General features: G+C 36.5%; 1 protein-coding gene across 1 annotated transcript in view; it reads left to right on the forward strand.

Annotated features, from left to right (window-relative positions):
- ak5 (adenylate kinase 5) overlaps nt 1-12,970 on the forward strand; it is a 224,670-nt gene extending 211,700 nt beyond the window's left edge. Inside the window, exons 13-14 of the mRNA XM_056471784.1 lie at nt 2,213-2,407; nt 12,304-12,970. Of these exons, the coding sequence (XP_056327759.1) occupies nt 2,213-2,407; nt 12,304-12,369 (261 nt within the window). The 3' untranslated portion in view covers nt 12,370-12,970. The remainder of the gene's footprint in view (nt 1-2,212; nt 2,408-12,303) is intronic.
- The last annotated feature ends 501 nt before the right edge of the window (nt 12,971-13,471 follow it).

Raw genomic sequence — 13,471 nt, forward strand, 5'->3', positions numbered from 1 at the left:
GCTCTCTATGGAGTTCTCAGATTTTATCAAACATATCTCAATTTGTTTTTCTGAATATGAACAAATGACTCAGAGAAATGGAATGACATGAGGGTAAGTAAATATTGACAGAATTTTCATTTTTGTGTGAACTAATCCTTTAAACTTGTGCTCTTATTCATGTGGATTAATTATTGTTTATATTTGGATAAAATTAAATCTGTTCATCATTAAATGAGTGGCTGTTTCTCAATATGCATTCTTCAGTGGTCTTGCGTCCTCGTGTTCTACTGCAACATCATTATCAGCTGCCAAAGTTCAGTTCCAATACTCAAGACCACAAGAACAGAGGATGCATGAAAGTTCCCGGATGTGTTCTTGGTATCGAGGATGCGTCAATGCAGACTTGAGCAGTGAACTCACTCTAGTAGTCCCGGAAGTCATTGTGACTGGAGGTGGGAAGCGCAGCATTTTATATAGATTTTTTATTAAAGTTCAGAGATATAACTTAATTATCTCAGGAATTTCCCTAAATGAATTGGTGAATATAAACATTACCATGGACATCCTAATAAAGGAATAAACACATTAAGGGTGTTTGTTTGCTGAAACTTGTATTAAAATCGGTTTTATTTATGTGCAACGTATATTTATGAAGTCTTTATGCATAGTATATATTTTGAAAAAATAAATAAATAGTTTTATGAATGCTGTAATGTTTCAATAATTTTCCATTAAAAACATGTGAAGGTCACGTGACCATGAGGAAGAACGCAGCATCTCATTTCTCAAAAGGATGCGTTCTCTGTCCTCCTGGTCTCCCGAGTTCATTCTTCTGAGGACACCTGGCAAGACCGGTCTTCACAAGACCGCAAGTTCGTTTTCTGCGTTCTTGGAATTGAGAAACAGGCATTGTCTTGTTTCAAGACTTGGATTGAATATGTATTCCTTTTTTGTATACATACTACAAAAGTGATATGACCTATTTTTACTAAGGAGTTTTACTGATTCTTTTGGAGCTTGACATTGTCACTATTTATTTTCATTGTATGGAATGGAGCACCTGAGCTAATCTGTTAAACATCTTATTTTGTGTTCAGTGAAAGGTTTTAAAGGCCACCTATGATGAAAACCATCTTTTGTAAGCTGTTTGGACAGAACTGTGTGTAGTTATAGTGTGTCCACAGTCATATTAGAGTGATATAAAGACAACAAATCTACTTTTTTACATTTTCTGATGTTAAAATAGGATCCAAATCCCTGCTACCCACTTCAACGTGATGTAGGAGTGCATTTTCCCCGCCCACCGAATTGATTGACAGCCGCATATTAGCATGTCTTACATAGTAATGTGTATAATCAACAGACAGGATGTGTGCAAAGCAGCTGGGATTAAAAGATCTGTTCGGCCCTCTGTGATCATCAATAATCATCTAATTGTGATCAAGAATGAGTTTTACAAGTTTAAAACAGTGCATGTTTGTAATAAATTACAGCGATTTTACCATCTTTATCACCACAGCTGCGTGTCAGCACAATTACAAAACAAGACGCTTCAATCCCTGTTTGTGGACGTTAAATCAAGTTTATTTTGTACATTAACATAACGAATATCCATACAGCAGTGGATATTAACGTGTATCCTGTCACATTTGCTGTGCAAAAACAGTGCAGAGTTAAACACGTGCGCTGTATGTGTGCGTGAACTTTGTAACAGCATTGTGTGTGACTCATCATTGCAGAAAGGCTTGACTTAACTCCACAACAAATACATCAAATAATCATCGGGAAAGTTCTTACTGTAGTATTTCTCAGAAATGTTATGTGAGCTCTGCTTCCTTCGTGTCTGTCACTGTGCTGTTTATCTGATGCAGCCGGTGCCAGAGACACTCTGATTGTCACGTGGTAACGGTGGGTGGGGAGAACTAGCATTAAAGGCACAGGCCTTTAGGAAAATTCCAGTGTTCTGAAAGGTATAATAAATAATCTGATGGGTGTTTTGAGCTGAAACTTAACAGACACATTCTGGAGACACAAACGACTTCTCTTAAATCTAGTAAAAGGGGTAAAATAGGTGCCCTTTAAGTCGATGCTTTACATAATGATTTACATAATTGTGTTTTTGAATAAAAAAAAAATGTCTTCGCTTCTCTTCTAACACCTTCAATCACTGTAACTGTGTCACTGCACAAGATCTGACAGATCTGCTTGTGTGTATGTGTGTGCGTTTCAGATGGGCCAGCCGGACATAGTTCTGCTACTGGAATGTTCTGCAGACATCATGAGTCGACGGCTACAGCAGAGGGCCACCTGCAGCCTGCACAGTAAAGAAGCCCGAGACAGAGATACTCGCCGTAGAGTAGACGGATTCTGCAGCCTGATCAACCCTGTGGTCACTCACTACCAACACAGAGACGTTTTCCATAAGGTTGGTGCATGTGTTAAAGCTCAGATACATAGAGGTTACAGCATAATACTCAGATGATCTGTTAATGAGTTTGGACAAACACTTCCTGTTTACTTCAGCTCTTGCTGTGGTTGAGACAGCTCCGTGAGCTCATACCCATTAAGCAATTTTGTGTATAACAATAGTCCAGGAATAGAGTAGGCATAAGATAGACAGAAATTAAGAGCTGTTGCCATCAACCTATTTTAAAGCACAGTTTGGAAGATCGCATAAAAGAAGGCTTAATGCATACATTCTGAAAAACTCACGAGTAGGATAAACTTTTTATTCGATAAGAAAAAATGCACATAAACTACGATGGAAACACATTTACTGAATAAAGAATGTACATCAATAAAATCATATGATTTTGTTTGAACAGATCGTGTGATGATAAAAATTGGAATGATTGGATGCCATTAAAGGACAAACCGACCACAATGTAAAACATCTGAAGTGTGGTTTTGATGATTCTAAAATCCCTTAGCTAAAGTCCATCATCAAAGCGGTTCAGTGTTGTTACCTCCCAAAACTGTCTTAAGTGTCCATGTTCCCAAAGAGTTATGTAGAAATGTAAATTTATATAATCTCAGAATCAGAATCAGTTTAATGCCAAGTGTGCTTCACACACACAAGGAATTTGTTTTGGCTTCAGAAGCTTCCAGTGTACATAAAGTGACAAGTGACAACACAAAATAAATATGATAAACAATAAAAAAGATAAACATTAAACAGATGCGGTTAGTCAAGAAACCGGGATGTTGAGTTGTATGTACAGATTGTTATAAATATACAGGTTATAAGGTGCTGTGTACAAGTGCGAATGTAAAAGGTATTGCATTGTATATTGATATAAGGTGCTGTGTACAAGTGCGTATGATAGAGTATTGCACATATTATTGCACAGAAGGGGAATATTTAACTGTTCATAAGGTAGACAGCCTGAGGAAAGAAACTTTTCCTGTGTCTGGCTGTTTTTGTGCTTGGTGCTCTGAAGCGCCGACCAGACAGGTAGTGTGCTGGGTGTGAGGCATCCAGAGTGATTTTGCGAGCCCTTTTACTCACTCTGGAAGAGTACAGTTCTTGAAGTGTAGGAAGGGTTGTGCCAGTGATTCGTTCAGCAGTCCGCACTATTCGCTGTAGTCTACGGAGGTCGGTTTTGGCAGCTGAGGCGAACCAGACGGTGATTGAAGTGCAGAGGATGGATTGGATGACAGCTGAGTAGAACTGTACGAGCAGCTCCTGTGGCAGGTTGAGCTTCCTCAGCTGATGAAGGAAGTACAGTCTCTGCTGGGCTTTCTCCACAATAGAGTCTGTGTGAATGTCCCACTTCAGATCCTGAGAGATGATGGTGCCCAGGAACCTAGTTTCATATCAACAGTGATATTTATATAACTGAAACTTTATATTTGGGTTTTAAAAACTATAGCAGCCCAGGTGTAAGTAACATTAAAACCAGTGCTTAATTTGTGAATTGGCGAGGTCCCGGAACAGATCGGGGTGTAATGGATTCAGCATGTTACCTGAGGATGGAGAGGTGTCACGCACAAAATGGAGAGAAAGGGGAGGGGGGGTTGTTGGATGGTGGAGGGGTGTAGCGGACGGAGGACAAAAGAAGAGCGCAGGGTTGTCGTGGATGATAGTGAAGAAGGTTGGGGAGTCGCGGAAGAAAGGGAAAGTGAACAGCGGACAGGGGAGAAGGGCGGTTGAGGGGGGGGGCAGTAAAATGAGGTGCCGGATCTGATTTCAGAGGTGCCGGATCCGTCGTGTTCTGGCACAAATTAAGCCCTAATTAAAACTTATTTCTTTCCTGAGCATGGGCAGAGCCAAAGTGATGCAAAAACTAAAGGTAGGGCCCTAACGACTGCGCCTTGTCTTTAGCTGAGTGGTCAGTGGCTGAGCTAGGGGCGAAGTCTCAAAAGAAGAAACATCTGTACGTGTGAATAGGCATTATTATGCTGATGAGATAAGGGCTGGGTAAATGCTGTTTACATAGTTGACTGCAGCACTTCATTTGCATGCTTTGTTTAGGTTTGTCCCACCTATATGTATCACTGCCTGTAAAATGTATTTAAACTGAGTGCTTGGCTGCACTAGTTCAGAGATTTTTCAATGAATGCTACAACGACAGCAAATTAGCTTGAAAGGATTCTGATTTGAAAATACCCGGAAATCCTCCTGGTTCACAAAAGTGGTCTCACACCCCTGAAAGCCAAAGTGCATTCCTTGCTTTTCTTCTTCATCTTCTGAAGTCATTTATTATAGAAGGGAAAAGGCCCACAGTGGCTTTCTACCATGGCAGATTCCATTTTTGTCTTGATATTTGGCTCCAGTTTAGCAGGAAGTGATGCTTTTGCTTTCTTTGACCCATAAGATAGAAACAGTGTTTGATTCACAAATGTTTAATGCGATATTCCAGTTTTGCACTCAAGTTTAAGTTGGATGGCAACATAGCTAGTCACTACACATGTAAAGACTGACTAGATTTTCATTGACAGCCCAAATTAAGCATAGTTTTAGCCTAAACAACTATGTTTAGGGCAACACGGTGGCTCAGTGGCTAGCACTGTCGCCTCACAGAAAGAAGGTCACTGATTTGAGTCCTGGCTGGGCTAGTTGGCATTTCTGTGTGGGGATGCATGTTCTCCCTGCGCTGGTGTGGGTTTCCTATAGGTGCTCCGGTTTCCCCCTAAGTCCAAAGACATTCGGTATAGGTGAATTGAATGAACTAAATTGACCATAGTGTATGAGTGTGTCTGAGAGTGTATGGGTGTTTCCCAGTACTGGGTTGCAGCTGGTAGGGCATCCGCTATGTAAAATATAAATTTGGCGGTTCATTCCACAGTGGCGACCCCTGATTAATAAGGGACTAAGACGAAGGAAAATGAAACCATTTGTGCAAAAAATAGGGGGGTTGAAGGTTGTGAAACACAAACTAAAGATGGTCAATATCTCACCTTTAGAAGAGACACTCTACAGTATGTCCACTGGGCTTCAGGTCAATTGCTGTACAGTTCCTATGTGAAAATGAACATTTTTACGATCTGAGCCTGATGAATCTTTGAACTGTCATTCCACAATATGCCCTTGAGATCAGTTGCCCTTGAGATCAACATATATGCGATTTGTTGTCTTTCATCACTGCAACCCCAAAATGCACGTCTGTTTGTACTCAGCAGGCACACAACATCATAAGACGTTAGTATTATTAAGTTAGATTTAGATCATGACATCAGGTGACCAAAATTCGATGTCTAGCCAGCGTCTAAGGACGTTATTTTGATGTCCAATAATGACGTCAAATTACGTTGATATTTGGTTGATTTTAGGTTGTGTTGGAAAGTGACAAAAATCCGTCTGATAGATGTCATAGTGGTAACATCCACACAACGTCAAGGTGTAACATGATTAGACGTTGATATTTGGTTGATTTCAGGTTGGACGTTGACATCGGCCTGACGTTTGGAATTTTCATTTCCAACCAAAATCCAATGTCCCCATGACGTTGGGGAACGTTGGCGTACAATGTCAATATGACGTCATGTTGACGTACTGTGCCTGCAGGGTAGCTTCTTTAAAAAATACCAACATTTGACCAGCCATTTAGCAAAGCCTACACTGATATTTTTGAGCCAGTTTGACACTATTCGCTAAACTGTGGAGTTCAATTCAAAATACTTGCTTACCTGAACTCACCACGAGTTAGACAGAGAAAATGAAAAGTGCAGTGCTGAGGTAAAATCAGATTCTCAAGTCATAATCTTTAAAATTATGACTTGTATTAAAAATGTTGATAGAGGTTTGTAATATAAGCAGTAGCCGCAACCCAGCATTGAGAAACACCCACACACTCTTGCATTCACACAAAACATACACTACAGCTAATTCAGCTCATTAAACTCAGCTATACCACGTCTTTGGACTGTGGGGGAAAGCAGAGTACCCGAAGGAAACCCACACCAACACGGGGAGAACATGCAAACTCCACACAGAAATACCAACTGACACAGCCGGGGCTCGAACCAGTGACCTTCTTGCCTTAAAGTGACAGCGCTACCCACTGTGTCGCCCCTAAATATATTATAGTGAGTGACTATATTATAGTGGAAAACTTTGGAAAAGAAAGACTTTAAAAAGACTTTTAAAAAAATTTACAGCGGAGCTTTAAATATGCTTATTTTCCATGGAGCGATTGATTAGAGTAACTAGCCTTGCTATGTTTATTTGACTGGAAAAAAAAACAGTGTGAAAAAAGTATGTCCGTGGTTTGTGAAAACCAAGTCTGGCAACACAACCAACATATTCCGTCACCTAAAAAAGGATCACCCAAAATTCCTTCAAATTTTACAATGTGTTTGGAATTTCTGGAAGTTGTAGTGTATATTATTTTTGTTTATGTTTTGCACATTTAATTTACTCGTAAGGCCAGACCTGAAACACATTAGTCTAGTCTTAAAATGTATTTTACTATTTGTTTTAATTTAAGGCCAAATGTGTAGTCTGTATTTGTTAATAAACAATATTTTCAATAGTAATTTAATGAACCGTCTAATTTTGTGCCATCAGTCATTGTTGGGATAATAACTTTTAAAGCTGGAAGCATTAACAACTTATATGGAAATCTATGGTCATTGTTCAATATGGAAAAAAAATCAAGTTTGCATTTTTGCCATATCGCCCAGCCCTACTGGTGGGCATCTGATTTATACTTTGAAGGCCAAATTATTAGCCCTGTTGACAGTATTTTCTATTATATATATATTCTTTTGCAGAAAGTCTTTTTAAGTTTAGTTTGGCTACAATAAAAACATTTACATTTTTTTTTTAAATGATTTTAAGGTCAAAATTATCAAGCCTCCTTTTTTATTTTTGATTGGTTACAGAACAAACCACTGTTGTCAAATGATTTACCTAATTAATCAAACTTAGTTAAACTAATAAACGTAGTTGAGCCTGTAAATTGCACTTTAAGTTGAATACTAGAATCTTACAACTAGTAAAATAGTATTAAATCTATTGTTTCAAAATTTGTTGAAAGAAATCTGTGAATTTGTGTTACTACTTTAAGGGCTAACTGTTAGCAAAAAGATTTGATCTCTCTTAAAATTAGGTCTTTTTAGGATTCATTTACTCCAAAATGCTAATTATTTCACAGTTAACTCACCCACATATTGTTTCAAATGATTTTACTCTAGTGTGAAACATAAAATAATGTCTGTTTTTAATACATTCAATAAGATTGTCATATTGTAGTAGTAGTAGTCATTCAAACTAGTGACTAGTTAGCATAGGCCTAGTTCCTTTATTACTCAGGGGTCGCCCCAATAGAATGAACCGCCAACTTATCCAGCATATGTTTTATGCAGCAGATGTCCTTCTAGCTGCCACCCAGCATTGGGAAACACCCACACACTCTTGCATTCACACAAAGCATACACTACAGCTAATTCAGCTCATTAAACTCAGCTATACCATGTCTTTGGACTGTGGGGGAAACCAGAGTACCCGGAGGAAACCCACACCAACACGGGGAGAACATGCAAACTCCACACAGAAATGCCAACTGACACAGCCGGGGCTCGAACCAGTGACCTTCTTGCCTTGAAGTGACAGCGCTACCCACTGTGTCGCCCCTAAATATATTATAGTGAGTGACTATATTATAGTGGAAAACTTTGGAAAAGACTTTAAAAATCCATCTTAAAAGGCATGCAAGATTTCTAGCCGTGATTTTAGTGAGACATTTCATTAAAAAGATTTGCTACGCTTTGAGCAGTCATTTAAAGATAATAATCATTTCTATCTCTTCATTCAAAGCATAAATTAACTGGCACACAAATGTAAATTCAGCCCACCACATCACATACTGTATCAATGAAATGATTTTTAATGGGGAAAAATGTAATATTTTATAGTATATTTAGCTTAGGAGCTGGAAAGCTGTTCCTTTATGTGCATTAGCTTAATACAAATGTCAGATTACCTAAAAAAAAAAAAATAATATAATAATAAATAATAATAAATAATAATTGCTAAATAATAATAAAAAAAAAATAATAATAATATAATAATAAATAATAATAAATAATAATTGCTAAATAATAATAAAAAAATAAATAATAATATAATAATAAATAATAATAAATAATAATTTCTAATAATAATAAAAAAATAAAAAATAATATAATAATAAATAATAATAAATAATAATTGCTAAATAATAATAAAAAAATAAAAAATAATATAATAATAAATAATAATTGCTAAATAATAATAAAAAAATAAATAATAATAATATAATAATAAATAATAATAAATAATAATTAAAAAATAAATAATAATAATAATATAATAATAAATAATAATAAATAATAATTGCTAAATAATAATAAAAAATAAATAATAATATAATAATAAATAATAATTGGTAAATAATAATAAAAAAATAAATAATAATAATAAATAATAATAATAATTTTAAAATGAAATCATTAACTTTCTTTTAATTACAATCAGATATGGGTAGTTGACAAATAGTAAAAAGTAAAATGTTTTAAAAATATTATTTGTACTATTTATGTAGTTTGAAGTCTGATGTTTGAGAAAAAATAAGGGTTCACAAACTTTCAATTCTCTCGCTGTTATTTCTCTAACAGTTTTGTGTTTTGTACCGTAAAAATGAAACGAAAAAACTCTTAATAATATAAAAATAGTGTGAGAGCAATTTATCTTTATTGTTGGACACTTAGCTTCCGTGCTATTTCTTTACTGTGAAATTATGATTAATATTTGTTTTTCTTCTGTGACTACTGCGTCGGAATTGTCGGACATTTTCAACATATCGGTTGAAATCAACAAAACATAAATAAACAGCAAAAATCAGCCCAAGGCACTCGAAAAAGGTGGAAAAGACATTAAAATTCACATGGCTAATCATTAAAAAACCTACGTGTTTTGGCGAAGAGCTGCCTTCATCAGGATAACAGTGATCAGGCGCATCTGGAGTTTCTTTTGAATGCTATACGGTCTAATGACTCATTAGAATATCTAAACATTCATTTATTTTATTTTCGGCTTAGTCCCTTTATTAATCTGGGGTCGCCACAGCGGAATGAACCGCCAACTTATCCAGTATTTGTTTTATGCAACGGATGCCCTTTCAGCTGCAACCCATCACTGGGAAACACATACACACTTATTCACACACACATACACTGCGGACAATTTAGCCTACCCAATTTACCTGTACCGCATGTCTTTGGACTGTGGGGGAAAACGGAGCACCCAGAGGAAACCCACGCGAACACAGGGAGAACATGCGAACTCCACACAGAAACGCCAACTGACCCAGCCGAGGCTCGAACCAGCGACCTTTTTGCTGTGAGGCGACAGCACTACCTACTGCGCTACCTACTGTCGCCCAATATCTAAACAATACTAAAATAATTAATAAAGGGGAAAAAGCTAAATGGGGGTAAAAAAAATTATATATATTTTTTTGGATATATTCAACTATATAGAATGAAACCACAATATATATATATATATATATATATATATATATATATATATATATATATATATATATATATATATATATATATATATATACTCATACACATATATAAATGCATACATAGACATATACATACATACCTATTCAATTATTTATAATGAAAGTCTGAAACAACACAAAACATAATAATTGCATAGTGGTTCCAACACAATAAAATGTGTAAAATTAACCTGACTGGGGGCTTCAGTCACATGATCTTGAATTGAGTCTTTCAACTAGCTAACATTTTGCCTGATGTTGACGATTTAAAATTAGCATATAGTGTCACACCAGATTTCCTAGTGCTGGGTTGTGGCTGGAAGGGCATCTGCTGCGTAAACATATGCTGGATAAGTTGGTGGTTCATAGCACTGTGGCGAATCCTGATTAATAATGGTACTAAGCTCACCAGAGGACGTGGATATTAGCGACAAAATATATCAATAACTCATTTCTAATATCTGTTTATTTTATCTTTGCCATGATGACAGTGAATAATATTTGACTAGATATTTTTCAAGACACTTCTATACAGCTTAATTTAAAGGCTTAACTAGGTTAATTAGGCATGTTAGGGTAATGAGGCAAGTTATTGTATAACTATGGTTTGTTCTATAGAGCAGTGTTTCCCAAGCCTGTTCCTGAAGGCACACCAACGGTACACATTTTCAACCTCTCCCTAATCAAACACACCTGAATCAACTCATCAGAAGATTAGAAGAGACTCCAAAACCTGAAGTGAATGGGTCAGATAAGGGAGACATTCAAAATATGTACTGTTGGTGTGCCTCCAGGAACAGGGTTGGAAAACATTGCTGTAGACTATCGTGAAAAATATATATATAGTTTAAGGGGGCTAATAATTTTGACCTTAAATGGGGTTTTTTTTAAATAACAAGACTTTTTTTTCCAGAGGAAGAAATACATCAGACATATTGTGAAAATGTCCTTGCTCTGTTAAACATCATTTGTGAAATATTTAAAACAGAAAAACTAAAATAAAGAGGTGCTAAAAATTCTGACTTCAACTGTATATGAATAAATAAGATTGCCATTTACTAAAATAGCCACTTGTAAAATTAGGCCTGAGGTGTTTATTAATGCTTTTATGATATACTTTTTAATTAAGAACTGTACTATAGTAAACTACACTTGTAACAAACAATAGGACAGTTCTGCCTCAAAATGTCTAACAAAATTGTTTAAAAAAATGCAGTTTTAATAATGAGAAGTTCATGGAAAACAAACGTTTAAGTGTTTATTACATTTTAAATGATGGCAATGCTAATTTGTCATTTGTGACATTAATAAATCACATCAACGACCCATACACTACCTGACAAAAGTCTTGTCGCATATTCAAGTTTTAGGACCAACTAATAATAAGGACTTCTAGTCAATCATTTGATATCAGAAGTGGCTTATATGAAAGGCAAAGGCCTCTAGATTTTACCAAAATCAAATATGATCATGCTTGATTTTTCATTATTTAATTAGGACAGTAAGACCTGACTTTGCTTAGACAAAAGTCTTGTCACTTAACAGAAATAATCTACAGTATAGAATATAAAGTCATGGTGCAGTGGAAAAGGAATTAATATTGTGTTTGACTCCCATGAGCTTGAAGGACTGCATCTATACATCTCTGCAATGACTCAAATAACTTACTAATAAAGTCATCTGGAATGGTGAAGAAAGCGTTCTTGCAGGACTCCCAGAGTTCATCAAAATTCTTTGGATTCATCTTCAATGCCTCCTCTTTCATCTTACCCCAGACATGCTCAATAATGTTCATGTCTGGTTACTGGGCTGGCCAATCCTGGAGCACCTTGACCTTCTTTGCTTTCAGGAACTTTGATGTGGAGGCTAAAGTATGAGGAGTGCAATCATGCTTAAGAATTTGCCCTCTCCTGTGGTTTGTAATGTAATGAGCATCACAAATGTCTTGATACCTCAGGCTGTTGATGTTGCCATCCACTCGCACACCCCCAAACAGAATGTAACCCCAAACCATGATTTTTCCTTCACCTAACTTGACTGATTTCTTACAACTGGAATCGACGACAAGACTTTTGTCAGGTAGTGTATGTTGGCAGTATACAAGTAAATTTGTCACTCTATAATCATATCTACCGATGATGATGATGAAATAAACGAGCACATGAACCTGTTTCTGTAAGGGAAAAGTCAGTGCATTCAGAGCAGCTTCTTCAGATTGTTTATAGGATTTATTAGCTCTGTATGACAGTTCTCCTGTGGGTTGATGCCCTACTTTTCAGCTTATGATTTCTAACAGCCGTGTTGTGTGTGTGTGTCTATGTAGATTGATGCTGAGCAGCCCCCGGAAGACGTCTTTGAGCACATCTGCGTGGTCTTAGACTCCTGCTAGAGAGTTGGACTGGCACTGCCCCCTGGAGGACAAAAACATCACCTACACTTTCACTTCAGACCGACTCCACGGCATATTTCCACACACACTCGCCTGCTATCACAGCTTCTTTATGGTACACATACTCACTTGGAAAACTACTAAGCAGCCACCGGCGTCTGCTTATTTCACACCATCGCTGTTCACTGTAAATATATCAACCCAACAAATCGGCAGTGTTTATCTCTTGGTGTCGAACCTGTGCTGTGCTAATGCTTAAGCTAACTTTCAGCTCTATAAAACACAAATGAGGATCATTTATGGTGCCGTTTTGCTGTTTTTTTGGACTTGTTCTGTCAGTATCCTTGAGCAATGAAGTTAGCAAACCTGATTAGCATAAGGGTCCAGCCGCTGGAGGGGCTTTGTGGTTTATACTTCATCATTTATATTATGCTAAGCATGCCAGAATTGTGATTTGCTGTATATTTAATGCAGAAATGATTGAGCTGGAGATGGTTTGAATTTCACAGTCTGGCGATCACAGGGTCGATTTCACAATGAGGTCTGATAACTGTATTCTTATTTATCAACCAAAGTGAAATAAAAGACATTTCATATGTTTCACAGTTCCATTTTTGTCTTCCCTTTAAAAGACATGTTAATATTTTTGCTTTTTTCCAATTTATTTCCTATGGCGGTCATTTTGGACCATGAAGACTACAAGCGTGATTGTTTTTAGCCTACTTTTTTTTTTTTTTTACAACCATGTATCATGCTTGAATCACTTACCAAATGCCAAATACATTTCCCATGATTTTGTATTTTTTAAATAAAATGTAAAAAATAAAAATAAATAAATTTCAGTCTAAAATGACCAAAGACTACCAGAGGGCTAAATAAATAGAGTGGAGGAACTATGACGTCAATTTGTATGCAAAAACCAGGAAGCGAGTTAGCATTTTAGCAGTTCCGGTTCCCTCGTCCGAAAGTCAATGGGTTTTTTAAATGGGATTTCAGTAAAAACGCTTAAATAAGGTTCGTAGCTAACACAAACTCAAGATATTTTCAATTTTTTAAATCGGTTCCCTACTGAAAAAACAGCTTAAGCCAACCTAGGCTGGTT

This window comes from Danio aesculapii, chromosome 2 (assembly GCF_903798145.1).
Source record: "Danio aesculapii chromosome 2, fDanAes4.1, whole genome shotgun sequence".
Lineage (NCBI taxonomy): Eukaryota > Metazoa > Chordata > Actinopteri > Cypriniformes > Danionidae > Danio > Danio aesculapii.